Raw genomic sequence first — 14,618 nt, 5'->3', positions numbered from 1 at the left:
TAGGCAATGGGGATGCAAAATTGACTGTGACCACCCCTGTCCCAGGAGTTTTCTGAAGAGATTGCCCGGCCCTGAAAGCAGAGGGGTCTGTGAACTGCCAAGGGAGTGGCAACAGAAGCATGCACAAGTAGCCCAGAGGAGGAGCCCAGGAAGAATCAGAGAGTGCTCACCAGAGGCACCTACCCTTGAGCTGAGTCTTAAGGGATGGCTGGTAGTTCCGTCAAGCAGAACTGAGTGGAGCTCTAGCGTACAGACTTAGGAATCAAATGTGGGTTCAAATTCTGGCCCTGCTGCCTGCTAATCTCAGAAAAGCTGTTTACATCCTTTGTTTAAACACAGGCAATAAGTTCCCATCTCCTAGGGTGGTTCTGAGTATTATATCACCTTCTGTGTATAAAGTGCTTGGCACAGTGCTTGCCCCCCCGCCCCGAGTGCTCAGTAAACGCTCACTGGTATGTTCAGTATTCCCCAAATTGCTTCCTCCTTCTGTAATGCCCGTGTCCACTGAAGGCTTTACTTATTCCCTAAGCCAAAAACCTAAATGACACCTTCAAAATCTCTTCGTCTTTGCATTATTCCCCAAACCCAGCTTATGCTTTCTGGAATGTCTCTGAAGTTCTTCATCATCTCTTACCTGGACCACCTTAGCAACTCCCTGAGTGGTCTTCCTGCTTTCCATTGTTCCCCGCAGTCCATTTCCATTCTTAGCCAAAGGGTCTTTCAAAACCTTAAATAAAACCTTGAAATCTCCAGCTAAAACTCCCTCTCTTCCCATGGGTCCCTTCTGGCCTCTCTCTGAGCCTGTCACCTACTGCCAGTCTCTGCTCTTCCCATGACCCTACATACACTTACCCTACCATTCGTTTGCCCCAGCTGGTCCCTTTGCCTGAAATGAATGTCCTCCCTCTCTTCCTCTGCTGCAAAACTCTAACTTATCCTGCAAGACCCAGTTCAAAACGCCCCTCTTGCAGAAAGCTTTCCTAGAATCAACTGGCTGCTAGCGGCTCTATCCTCTGGTCTCCTCAGCCCCTCTGGGAGAGGCCTCCCTTTGTATGTACCTGTTTATATGCCTGGCTATGGCCAAACAGGGAGCAATTTAAGCAAAGGGACTGGATCTAACCCTTCACTTGCCCGTGGAGCCCAGCACATCTCCCCAGGCCTCAACATCCAGGGACTCCCTGCGACATCAGCCCCACATGGAGAGATTTAGACGTCCTCTCTGTAGCAAGATGCCCATTACACTTGTTCAGGGATGTCCTGTTACTCTATGCCAGTCCCATATACCTCATGGTCCTGGAAAACCCAGCCCAGTTTCTGGGAAAAGACATAGACCCATAAAGAGCTGTATAGTGCAGATGGTAAAACTCAGACGAAGCCACTTCTCAGCTTTGTGATTTGGGGTAAGTTTAAATTCTGAAAGCCTGTTTTCTCAGCTGTAAATGATGGTAACAATATCCACTCCAGAGGATCGCTCTGAGTATCATCCAGTTCAAACCCAATTTTAGAGATGAGAAAACTCCATCTCAGAGAAGTAAAGTGACCCAGCCAAAGGCTCACTTGGCAAGTCCAGGGGAAATAGACAAATGGGCATTTCTAGTTGAAACTTTTGGACAGTCATCCAACCTAAATGTTCTCAAACCTGGCTGCCCATCAAAATCACCTGGCACACTTTGTTAAAGACTCATTTGGGGGCAGAGAGTCTATTCACAGTCTTGGACAGGGCCCAGGAATCTGTTTGGGATCAGCTCCAAGCTGACTCACTTTGGGGAATTTGGAACATATAGGGCTCCTCTCTACCTTCCAGTGGCCTCATCTAGGCGTGTGTGTGTGTACGACCTCATGCTTTTCAGGTGGTCTCCCACACCAGCCTGGAAAATAGCTGCTTCTGCCACTCTCCTATTCAAAACCCTTCCGTGGCTCCCCGTGGCTCTCAGGACCCAGACCCACTCTCCTCAAGTTGACCCAAAAGCCCAGCATGGTCAAGCCTTTGCACTCCCAATGCTTTCCCTCCTCCTGGCCTTTGCACAGCTGTTATCAGACCTTGGAACATTCTTCCCAGCCCTGGCACTGCTCCAGTGGCTCTTTCCAGCATTCACCCTTATTCTGTAACTGCTTGTTTACTTATCTGTTTTTCCCATAAGACCGTTAGTGCCATAGGATAGCAACTACACTTGTTCAGGGCTATGTTCCAGGTGCTGGCCAGTGCCAACAGTGGCTCTTGATAAATACCTGCTAAATAAATGAATGAGAACTGGCTAGTCCAATGTGGCCCAAAAAGGCAGTCAGAGACTTGGATGGCTCTTCTTCCTGCCTCAGGGTGACACATCAACCCCAAGGACCAGAAGGGGTTGCCAGACAGAGTGGGAGCTGTCATCAAACCCTTTCTGGCCTGGGAAAGCTGTAGAGCTAAAAACTCACGGTTTGGCATTAGACAGACCTGGGTCCACCACTATGAGCCCTGCCTGTGACTTTGGACGGGTCACTGAACCTGTCCGGGATTTCAGCTCTCTCACCTGTCATAGGGATGAGCTCCATTCATGTAAATCGCTCTCCCCCTGCCTGACCCGGAGCAAACATCCCATAAACATTAGCCATCACTACCAGGTCTGGGTTTCTTCTTAGCTTCCCAGGAAAGTTCTGTTGCCCCCCCCCACCCCGCACCCCCCCACCAAAGTGCCCACCCAGAGGAGGCATCAGAAAAATGTGACAACACTAAATTGAATAATGTTTCTGCTGCTGATCAGTAGTGAGTGGAACAGAGGGAACACCGGGCCCTTCGGGGAAGGGAAACCAGTATCCATCCATGTCTAAGAATAACAGCAAACCCTGTTTATTGAGCGCAGGCCTGCCGGTGAACCAGGCTTTGGACTCTGGGTTGCCCTGTTGGCGGAGGGAAGCCTGGGAGCATTGAGAGGCAGAGAAATGGACTAAACTAGGAGGAGGAGTGAGGAGGAAACCCTCCCTTCTTCACTGCCCCCCGGGCCCCTCCAGTAGGGCTCAGATCCTTCGCAGCCACCAGGGGGCCGAATCCCCTTTGCCCCAGCTGGCTCAGGCGACTGGGCTCTCCCCATATCAAAAGAGCGGCTACCGGCCTCCCCTCCCACCACCCACTTCCCGACCACCCCCGGCTCCCATGCACGGGGCAGAGGTGGCTCCTTCTGGAGAGAGCAGCCGGCTCGAGTGCAGTTCTGCCGTTTTATTTTTCCTGGGATACTCAAGGGGATGTGGGAACAGCCACAGGTGTGGTGAGGGGAAGCCCCGTCTCCCCTCCCCAGCAGCTGGGAAAGGGGAGAGGCCCAGGCGCCCTGGTCCTGGGTTGGTCCAGCCACTGTGGTCCCTGGGCCCGGTGGGCTGAGGGCTGAGGGTGGAGCCCCTGGGAGGGTGGGGCAGGCTCCTAGGTGGGGTTCGGGATTCTTCATAAAAAGCCACGAAGCTTGATCCCCACGAAGCCCAGCCCCGCGGGGTGGGGGGAGGGGTGGGGGGGGACGCAGAGCCCAGATGGGGGACCCGGCCCGGCCTGGCCCGTGGGGGGTAGTAATGGCAGAGATGGTGCCCGTGGGGAGGAGGTGGGGACGAAGCGTCGGACCAGGAGGGAGGGGAGTCCAGGTGGGGGCGCAGGGCGGAGAGGCACGGCCCCCAGCCCAGCCCGGGCGCCTTCGCGTGGGGTCAGGAAGGTAAAAAACCCACGAGAGTGTGACGGGCAGGAGGGGCCGGGGCGTGCGGTGCCGGCGGGGCGGGCGCACGGGGCGGCCCGCGTTCACAGTGACCTCGACGCTGGGTGTACAGTACGGGTAGAAAACCGCGGGCCCGGGCCCAGGCTGGGCGGGCCGGGCCGGTCACAGCCTGGTCTGGGCCTCGGGGATGTAGATCTCGATGCTGTCGGCGCTCTCGGTGGCCGAGCTGTGGCGGAAGGAGGCGGCGCGCTTGGCCGCCAGGAGCCGCTTGCGCGCTTCCTGCCGCTGCCGGTCCACCGAGTCCAGGGAGCGCTCCTTCACCGGCACGCCCCGGCCCCGCGAGGGCTTCTTTGGTATCGGCGGAGGGACCTTCTTCTCCTCCTGCCGGGAGAGGGGGCGGCGGCTCAGTCTGGAGGTCGGGGTCCCCCCACCCCCGATCCCCAGCTCACGCTCCCGCCTCCCGTGGGACTGACACCAGGCTCCCGCGCGGAAGAACCGTCCGAAGCCGCCGCCACCGACGCCGGCCAAGAAGTCCCGGGGGTGCTTGCGGCAAGGTCAAAAGCCACTTTTCATTAAAAATTAGGAAACCGGGCGCCCCCTGGTGTCGCCGTTCGCGACTACTCGCATCAGAGCGCTCGCTCCTCCGAGACGGTGGGAAGTGGGCGATATCCCCCCAGTCGGGAGGAGTGCGGCTTCCCTGACTCGTGCAAGGAAATGGGGGTTCGCTGCTAGACGTCTGGGCCTCATCACAGACAACCTCTAGTGAAGTGAGGGCTGACGGGCCCGCCAAGGTCCCCGCTGTGCCTAGGTCCAAGCTAAGGGCAGTCTGGAATTTCGCTCCTCTGTTTCTTCAAACCACAGCTGGTCCTAGGCGGCTGCAGCCACCTCGGGGCTCTGGCAGCTCAGGCAGTGATGAGCACAGGGCCAAGCAGATGGCAGTGACCAAGAGTGGGATCATATTGAAAGAAGATGGTCACCATCACCTGTCCAGGACTGCCTTTGCTCCCTGTGAATGTCCTCTGTTCCCCTGCCTCTCCCCACAACAAGTCTGTCTGGGGAAGGGCATTTTCCAGTCTGTCCTTTTGGCTTGAAGGGACTCTCCCCTACCTTAGGCTCCAGGAGTTTCCAGCTGTTGGCCTTAAGTTGCTGTAGCTCCAGGAACTTGAGGGTCACATCCTCGATAGAGAGCTGCAGGAGATCCCAAAAACCCGCCAGGTCCTGGAAGGTGGGCACGGGAAACGCAGTGGGGTCCTTTAGTGGAGAGAGACAGAGGAGAGGCAGCCAGTCAGGAAGATCTGTGCCCCAGCCAGGACCAGAGAAAGCCCCATCCACCCTCACAGTCAGGAAGTTCAACCTGGGACAGTGGGGTGGGGGGATGAGAGACAGGGAGACAAGAGCGAGCCCAGGCCTCTCCCTGTTGGGCACAAACACCTGGTCTCACCTCCAGGCATACGCACACCCGGTAGGCTCTAGCCCATGGGCACTCACCATGCTTTGCTGACACAGCCGGAAGAACTGCTGAACTTTCTGGGACAGGAGAAGTTGTGTACTGCCCACGGCACTGCGGATCTTCTCCAGGACTGGAGAGCAGAAGGAGATTCAGGGAAGGGCCGGATGACTCTCCTTTCCCAGCCTCCAAGATGTCTGCCCTGAATGACTCAACCTTCCCGTATCTGGCACTCTCTGTCTGTCTGTCTCCTCCAGTCCCCTCCCCATCCCATCCTCAAGTTCCTAACAAACAGCTCCTACCCCATTTCACCAGGCCAGCTGTATCCTCAGACACCAGTGTTTCTTCCTTCATACAACCTCCATTTCGTAAGCACCTATGCTCCTGTGTCTCTCTTCCCTCCCATGTCATGGAACAGACGGAAGCCAGCCCCAACCTGGCCCTTTAGGCTTAGCCAGGCACTAGCTCGATGACCACCATCGGTCGAATTTTGTCACTCATCAGTATAGGACTCCTTGGCTCATTAAGAATTATGGAAATTTTCATATGCCTGACTCTTGTCTTCTTAGTCACTATCCCATAAATGTAGGGATTCTGACGTATGACTGTCTCCCCTCAGATGGATTTGCAGAGAAGGGCCATGGCTTCCCTCAGTCCAGGGCTGTGTCTCCTTCACCTAGGCCTCAGACAGTGATCTAACATTATGCACTGCCTTGCCCTCTGCCTTGAAGTATGGTCCCACTCGCTAGATCAGACCTGGACTCCCACACCAGCTCAGATGAGAACAGAGTCCCCTTGATCCCCATGGACTGGGTGACTTGGACTGGCAGCCATCTCCTAAGAGGCCCAGCTCCTTCATCTGGTCACTTTCCCTGTCCGACCTTGACCTCAGCCTCTGAAGCTGCTCCCCACTTCCTTCCAAGAGCTCCCAGCATGCCATGCTGCCAAGGGGAGACCTATGGAGGTCAAAGTCCTCACAGAGGCACACTCAAGCCCAACCAGAGGGCCCCCCTGTTCCACGGCTCTCCGCCCACCCCCAGTGGTGATCTCTTCGCGCACACAGGGTCCCCCACTCACTCTCCTCCGGCAGCTCATAGTCCTCCGCCTCGCGCTCCATCTGCTGGCACCAGTGCTCCAGCTTCTCCACCTCCGCCCTCAGCATCTTGATGAACCACTCGCCATCCCGAGGGCAGGGGGACGTGCGGCCTGAGTCGGGGAGGCTACGTGAGCCGCGCTCCATCCAGGAGTCCCGACGGCTGGACCCGGGGCCAGGGGTGGGGGCAGGGGCAGGGCCTGGCGACCCATCGGTGGCCGGCGGCTCGTACGGCAGTGGGTAGCCCTCGCGGTAGGCCCACTGGCCCTGTGTGTGGACCGTGCGGAAGACTGAGTAGGTGGGGGCCCGGGGCCCGGGCTGGGGCTCAGAAGCGTGCCTCTGGAAGGAACGTCCGAACTGCAGGGCCTTGTCTTCTGTGGCCACTGTGGCCAGGCCAGCCAGGCCCTCCAGCTCCAGGTCTGCCTGCACACCCGCCGTCACACTGTTGGAGCGCTTGAACCTTGCCCGCCTGGTGAGAGAGGTGGCTGTCATCCCTGCCCCTTCCTGCTCTCATCGCCATCCTCACCCCCACCCCAGGCCCAAAGGAAAAGGAAGAAGAAAAGAAACCTACAATGTGATGGACACTAATCCACGACCTTGAACTATACCAGCCCTTGCAGGTGGGTACAGAATTCCTGTTGCACTGCCTCTGGACAGGGGTGGTATTCAGAATATTTAACAATCTGTACTCGGTGGGCAGAAAAGATGCTGGCATACAGCAATCAGGGTGGACGCACCCAAAGTGCTCAGAGCACGGCCTTGCAGAAGCAAGGGGCAAAGCGTAGGGCGAGAGAGGGACCAGGGTGGTGGCTCTTTACCAATGAACACAGAAACATTTCAGCATTTGGACAAACAGCATGCCTTTGCTAGTTTACAACAACTGCCTGGGTTTTGTCTTCAGCCCTTCAGAAACGAGTAAACTAAGGCCCAGAGAGGCCATTGGTCACCCAGCTACAAAACAGCTGAGCCAGGATTTGGACCCACAGCTGCTGGCTCCACAGCCCAAGCATCTCCCAGCACACCAGCTGCTGGAACATCAGGAAGAACTGCCTTGGAGCGGCCGGAGGGTGGGGGGAGCCTGCAGCTGAAAGGACTTCTCTAGGGAGCCCCACAGCTCAGCCCAGAGCCTGGCCAGACACAGTCAGCCAGTGCCAGTGGAGTTGAATTAAGTTGTTGGCAGGAATGACATAGGGCCTGGAAATTTCTTGTCTTTGAGTTAATATGCAAATCCTCTGCAAAACAGAAAGTCAGTTGGCTTTCTTCTGTTTCACCCCCTCCTCAGTTCAGAGTTCTTTCCTATGAAGAAGTCAGTAGCCTCTGAAGTGCATGGAGCTGGGGTCAGACAATGCTTGAAGAAGTGGGAGTCAGGAGATGTGGGGGTGGTGGGGAGGGGTGAACAGAAGTTTGACGTCTGGAAGTTTCCAGACCAAAAAAGAAAGACCCATATGTCCTAAGCTACCTCCACCCCATTACGGTCTAAAGAGAGGGGAACTTGGGGGGCCAGCTCTAGGGACCACTCAAGCTTCCCAGGAGTCTCCTCCAACCCCCACAACTTCAGCCTTCCTCTTGCTGCCCAGGCCTCCTCTCCCTGCCTGCCTTGCCTGCCTGCTTCCCTCCAGCTGGCGGGCTGCCTGCTGGGAGCCTGTTGCCATAGAAACCAGGCCCAGAAGGATGCTGCAGGACCCAGGAAAGAGAGATGCACTCATGTGCAGTCTCCAACAAGCCCTATGTCCCAACCCCCACCCAGAGAGACAGAGAAAGCAAGAACATATCCGCACTGCCTCCCACATGATCTTTACCCTGGCATCTGCTCTGTCCTGCCCTGGTCAAGATTTCTGTCAGCCTCTGCCTTGATGTTGGACCAGACTCCTTTTAAGACACTTCCGTCTCCACTCAGCACAGCACCAAAGAGAAGCACTAGATGAGGAATCAGATCTGAGTTCTAATGCTGGCTTTGTTGCTGTGTGCCTTTGGGGAGTTACTCCCCTCCATCTAGTGTGTAAAATATATCATACAATATATATAATTATACATAAGCATACATACACACATACATCCTATATAAAATGACAGGAATGGACCAATAATCACTAAGGTACTTCCTCTCTCAAAAATTATACCTTGCATATTTTCAGATCAGGGGCCCAACATTCCCTCACCACTGAGGGAATGTTCCCTCCCTCCAATCCACTCAGGATTGGAGCAGTCTTCCTAAAGCTGATCTCTGCCCAGCTCATTCCCATGCCCCAAACTCTTCCATAGCTCCCCACTGCCAACAACATAAAGTTCAGGTTTCCTCTGCTGGCATTTCCCCAATGCTAGCATCTAGTCTGGAAGCAGTCCTCTTCTCTAACCTCACCGCCCCCTGCATTCTCCTTATTCCCCAAGTCGATTACACTGGCCCTGACTCTAAGCCTTTCTGAAACGGTCTTCCTCCTCCTCCTCCTCCATCCCTCCCTGTCCATTCCCTACTCAAGTCATGTCTTCCTCTGTGAGCCTCCTGATTGCCCCCAAGACCATCCTCAGCACTGCATCTCCCTCAGCAGCCTTCTTGCATTTGGAGACAGCCCCCCCACCCCCACCCCCAGTTCAGTTAAATTGTTCTCGGTTTCAGGTGAGAGTCTTGTGTGTCTAACTGAACTGTTGGGATGCACTTTCAAAATATCCATCTTGAATATTTCTGTGCTTCTGAGCTCCCGTTAACCTTTGGCTCCTTCAGAGCTCCAGCCGTTGCAAACCACACAGGTAAAGGTGGGGCTTGCCCCAGTAAAAGACATTATTGAAGATCTGCCTTCCCTGTTTGCCTCCCTGGTACCCTCATGGAACATGGCTCTGTCCTTCAGCACCACTGGTGTGCTGCCTTTCACCTCTGAGGGGATCCTGAGAAGATTACATTCTGTCTTGATGGAAACAGGCCACATGGGCTGGAACAGAAGCTTGCATAAGTGCCCCAGGCTGCCTCAATGAAGCCTCTTCACCATGTCTACCTCAAGGAAGACCAAAAAAGTTAGAGCTTATGGGAATACTAGAAGCACAGTCTTTACCAATACTCCCAGCAGGGGGTCAGAAAGTGGCAGAGTTTAAGCAGGAGTCAGTCAACCTTGTGCAAGTGGTATTTTTCTTTAATTTTTAAAAATATTTGTTTATTTTTGGGGCGCCTGGGTGGCGCAGTCGGTTAAGCGTCCGACTTCAGCCAGGTCACGATCTCGCGGTCCGTGAGTTCGAGCCCCGCGTCGAGCTCTGGGCTGATGGCTCAGAGCCTGGAGCCTGTTTCCGATGCTGTGTCTCCCTCTCTCTCTGCCCCTCCCCCATTCATGCTCTGTATCTCTCTGTCCCAAAAATAAATAAACGTTGAAAAAAAAAAATTAAAAAAAAAATATTTGTTTATTTTTGAGAGAGAGACAGAGACAGAGCACAAGCAAGGGAGGGGCAGAGAGAGGGAGACACAGAATCGGAAGCAGACTCCAGGCTCTGAGCTTTCAGCACACAGCCCGACGCAGGGCTCAAAACCATGAACTGTCAGATCATGACCTGAGCCGAATTTGGTCGCCCAACCGACTGAGCCACCCAGGCACCCCGTGCAAGTAGCATTTAAAACCAGCAGTGTAGGGGCGCCTGGGTGGCGCAGTCGGTTAAGCGTCCGACTTCAGCCAGGTCACGATCTCGCAGTCCGTGAGTTCGAGCCCCGCGTCGGGCTCTGGGCTGATGGCTCAGAGCCTGGAGCCTGTTTCCGATTCTGTGTCTCCCTCTCTCTCTGCCCCTCCCCCATTCATGCTCTGTCTCTCTCTGTCCCAAAAATAAATAAACGTTGAAAAAAAAAAAAAAATTTAAAAAAAAAAAAAAATAAAAAAAAAAAATAAAACCAGCAGTGTAAAGTACCTGGCTGGCTCAGTCAGTGGAGCGTGCGGCTCTTGATCTGGGGGTTGTTAGGTTCAAGCCCCATGTGGGGTGTAGAGATGACTTAAGAATAAAATCTTTTAGGGGTGCCTGGGTGGCTGTCGGTTAAGCGTCCAGCTTCAGTTCAGGTCATGGTCTCACGGTTCATGAGTTTGAGCCCCCCACCGGGCTTTCTGCTGACAGCTCAGAGCCTGGAGCCTGCTTCGGATTCTGTGTCTCCCTCTCTCTCTGCCCATCCCCAACTCTCTCTCTCTCTCTCTCTCTCTCAAAAAAAAAAATGAATAAACATTTAAAAAAAGAAAAGAATAAAATATTTTTTAAAATTAAAAATAAAAATAGAGAATAAAACCAGCAGTGTGGGACATGATCACCTAAGAAAAGAGCAATGGAACAGAGATGCAAAGCCCTGGGGAACACGGACATTTCATGAGTGGATGGAGACAATGTAGCCCCAGAGGCATCTAAGCCACAGAGGAAGAGGAAGAAAACCAGGGGAGAGTCACCTAAAGGCAGAGAGAAGACAGAAGGGTCTCAAGAAGGAATGAGCAATTGACATGGAAAATACAGCCAGTTGAGAATTAAAGGTGTCTACTGATTTGGCAATATGGAAGCCTCGGGAGACCAGGGCAAGAGCCAGTTTGGTGGAGCATGGAGGCTGAGGCAGATGGCAGGAGGTTGTCAGGAGGTGGAGAAAACTAGGCAAGGCAATTCTTTCAAAAAGGTTAGTTGAGAAACGAGGAAGAGAGAAAACAGTATATACCTTTAAGGGAGCGATATTTTGGCTATTTGTCAATCGTATCTCAATAAAGCCGGGGGGAGGGGAAGAGAGGGACATTTTGTCTAGAATGGTTCTCCCATGCCATATCTTGACAGGAGAGAACCTACAGGGGAAGCAGCATAATGGTCAAAGAGGTCCACGTCCTAGCTCCTGGAACCTCTGAATAGGTTACCTTCCGTGGCAAAAGGGACTTTGCAGATATGGTTATATTAAGTATCTTGAGATGAGGAGAAAAGTCTGGATTATCCTGGTGTGTCCAATTTAATCACAAAGGTCCTTATAAGTGAAAGAGGGAGACTGGAAAGTCAGAACCAAAGGAGATGGGATGACAGGATCAAGGCTGGAGTGATGTAATGTGGGGACTCAACCTGCCGTTGTGGCTCTGAAGACAGAAGTGGGCTACAAGGCAAGGAATGTGGACAACCTCTATAAACCAGGAAAAAGTGACACAATGGATTCTTCCCAGAGCCTCCAGGAGTCCTGCCAATACCTTGATTTTAGCCCAGTGAAACACAGTTCAGACTTCTGACCCCTAGAAAAGTCATATAATAAAAATGTATTGGGGCACCTGGGTGGCTCAGTTGGTTAGCTGTCCAACTCTTGATTTTGGCTCAGGTCATGATCTCACCATTCATGAGTCTGAGCCCTGCATTGGGCTCTGCCAACGCTTCTCCCAAGCGAGAAGCCTGCTTGGGGTTTCTCTGCCACCCTCTCTCTCTGCCCCTCCCTCCTACTCACATGCATGTTCTCTAAATAAATAAATAAGTAAATAAATAAATAAATAAATACTTTAAAAAAATTTTAAATGTATTCTTCAATGCTGCTAAATTTGTGATAATTGATTATAGCAGCAATAGGAAACTAACACAACCTGTAAAGAAAAACTGATTGGAGAGGAAAGAGGAAGTAGTCAAAGGACCAAACATAAGGGCAATAAATAATAACTAACATGCTTTGAGCACTTAGTGTGTGCTAGACTTAGCATTTTGCATAAAAACATGCTAAGTCCTCAAAAACAGTCCCACGATAAGAGTGTCAGTATCATCCCTACTTACAGATGAGAATACTGAGGCTTAAAGAGAACAAGTGGCCTCTTAAGATTAGACCGTTATTGGGGCGCCTGTGTGGCTCAGCCAGTTGAGTGCCCAACTTTGGCTCAGGTCATGATCTCACAGTTTGTGAGTTCAAGCCCTGCGTTGGGCTCTGTGCTGACAGCTCAGAACCTGGAAACTGCTTCAGATTCTGTGTCTCCCTCTCTCTCTCTGCCCCTTCTCCCACTCATGCTCTGTCTCCATCTCTCTCTAAAAAATAAATAAACATAAAAAAAATTGGGGGGGGGGGGGAGGGCGCCTGGGTGGCTCAGTCAGTGAAGCATCTGACTTCAGCTTAGGTCATGATCTCACGGTTCATGGGTTCGAGCCCCACATCAGGCTCTGTGCTGACAGCTCAGAGCCTGGAGCCTGTTTCAGATTCTCTCTCTCTCTCTCTCTCTCTCTCTCTCTCTCTTTCTCTCTCAAATAAATGAACACTACAAAAATTTTAAAAAAAATTTTCCCATAAACATATGGCCAGCTAATCTTTGACAAAGTAGGAAAGAATATCCAATGGAATAAAGACAGTCTCTTCAGCAAGTGGTGCCGGGAGAACTGGACAGCGACATGCAGAAAAATGAACCTGGACCACTTTGTTACACCATACACAAAAATAAACTCAAAATGGATGAAAGACCTAAATGTAAGACAGGAAGCCATCAAAATCCTCAAGGAGAAAGCAGGCAAAAACCTCTTTGACCTTGGCCGCAGCAACTTCTTACTCAACATGTCTTCAGAGGCAAGGGAAACAAAAGCAAAAATGAACTATTAGGACCTCATCAAAATAAAAAGCTTCTGCACAGCAAAGGAAACAATCAGCAAAACTAAAAGGCAACCAACAGAATGGGAGAAGATATTTACAAATGACATATCAGATAAAGGATTAGTATACAAAATCTACAAAGAACTTATCAAATTCAACACCCAAAAAACAAATAATCCAGTGAAGAGATGGGCAAAAGACATGAATAGACACTTCTCCAAAGAAGACATCCAGATGGCCAACCAACACATGAAAAAATGCTCACCATCACTCATCATTAGGGAAATACAAATCAAAACCACAATGAGATACCACCTCACGCCTGTCAGAATGGCTAACATGAACAACTCAGGCAACAACAGACGTTGGCGAGGATGCGGAGAAAGAGGATCTCTTTTGCACTGCTGGTGGGAATGCAAGCTGGTGTAGCCACTCTAGAAAACAGTATGGAGGTTCCTCAAAAAATTAAAAATAGGGGCGCCTGGGTGGCGCAGTCGGTTAAGCGTCCGACTTCAGCCAGGTCACGATCTCGCGGTCCGTGAGTTCGAGCCCCGCGTCAGGCTCTGGGCTGATGGCTCAGAGCCTGGAGCCTGTTTCCGATTCTGTGTCTCCCTCTCTCTGCCCCTCCCCCGTTCATGCTCTGTCTCTCTCTGTCCCCAAAATAAATAAACGTTGAAAAAAAAATTAAAAAAAAAAATTAAAAATAGAACTACCCTACAATTGCTCTACTAGGTATTTATCTAAGGGATACAGCTATGCTGTTTCGAAGGGGCACATGCACCCGATGTTTCTAGCAGTGCTATCGACAATAGCCAAAGTATGGAAAGAGCCCAAATGTCCATCGATGGATGAATATATAACAAGAAGATGTGGTATATATATATATATATATATATATATATATATATATATATATAATAGAATATTACTCAGCAGCCAAAAAGAATGAACTCTTCCCATTTGCAACTACATGGATGGAACTGGAGGGTATTATGCTAAGTGAAATTAGTCAGTCAGAGAAAGACAAATATCCTATGACTTCACTCATATGAGGACTTTAAGACATAAAGCAGATGAACACAAGGGAAGCAAAAATATAAAAACAGGGAGGGGGGAAAACAGAAGAGACTCTTAAATATGGAGAACAAACAGAGGTTACTGGAGGGGTTGTGGGAGGGGGGATGGGCTAAATGAGTAAGAGGCATTAAGGAATCTACTCCTGAAATCATTGTTGCACTATATGCTAACTAACTTGAATGTAAATTAAGAAATAAATAAAAATTCAAAAAAATTTTTTTAAAGATCAAAAACAATTTTTAGTACAGTCTGGTCGTGGAGACCAGCTCTTACAGCAGTACACTCCATTGCCTCCCCAGGATTGTGGGAGAGGGGCAGCTTTAATCAGGAAGAGGAGTGCCCTAACCTCAGGCAGGACTGATGGCAGAGGAGGGGAGGGATGCAAATAGGTGGGGGTCGGTCCAGAAGTGGAGAGAGGTCCCACAGATGACCCCAGTCATTACAATGAAGTGAGTGGGCTGGATATTTGGGGGTGGGGGGGTCGGGGGAAGAAATGTGAAGGAGCAGCTTTAGGGGGACACGGCCCAGCAAAGTGGCTAAGCGCATGCTCCCTGGAACCAGACTGCCTGGATCCAAAACTCAGCTCTACAGCTTGTGCCTCAGTTTCCTTGTCTATCAATGAGAATGATCACAGGATTCTCGTGAGATAATATATGTAAAGAACTTAGAACAGCACCTGGCCTACCCATTGTAAGTGTTAGCTATTGTATGGAGAGGCAGGGAGGTTTATAGCTCTCACTGAAAAGAAAGGGAGCTAGACAAATACAATAGTGGGAATGTAGCACTGAGAACCCAGTG

At 51.4% G+C, this 14,618-nt stretch overlaps 1 protein-coding gene across 1 annotated transcript in view; it reads right to left on the bottom strand.

Moving 5' to 3' along the window:
- Positions 1-3,181: 3,181 nt before the first annotated feature.
- Positions 3,182-14,618, bottom strand: part of DLGAP3 (DLG associated protein 3) — a 40,710-nt gene continuing 29,273 nt past the window's right edge. The window contains exons 7-10 of the mRNA XM_047084310.1: positions 6,199-6,683; positions 5,163-5,254; positions 4,782-4,925; positions 3,182-4,055 (exon numbers count right to left, since the gene is read on the bottom strand). Coding sequence (XP_046940266.1) covers positions 3,837-4,055; positions 4,782-4,925; positions 5,163-5,254; positions 6,199-6,683 — 940 coding nt within the window. The 3' untranslated portion in view covers positions 3,182-3,836. The remainder of the gene's footprint in view (positions 4,056-4,781; positions 4,926-5,162; positions 5,255-6,198; positions 6,684-14,618) is intronic.

The sequence above is a fragment of the Lynx rufus genome, unplaced genomic scaffold (assembly GCF_022079265.1).
Source record: "Lynx rufus isolate CCGP_SWC_20201006 ecotype Redwood Valley unplaced genomic scaffold, mLynRuf1.p SCAF_2, whole genome shotgun sequence".
NCBI classification, from domain to species: Eukaryota; Metazoa; Chordata; class Mammalia; order Carnivora; family Felidae; genus Lynx; species Lynx rufus.
Note: the sequence above shows the minus strand (reverse complement) of the source record. Positions and strands in the feature narration are given on the sequence as shown.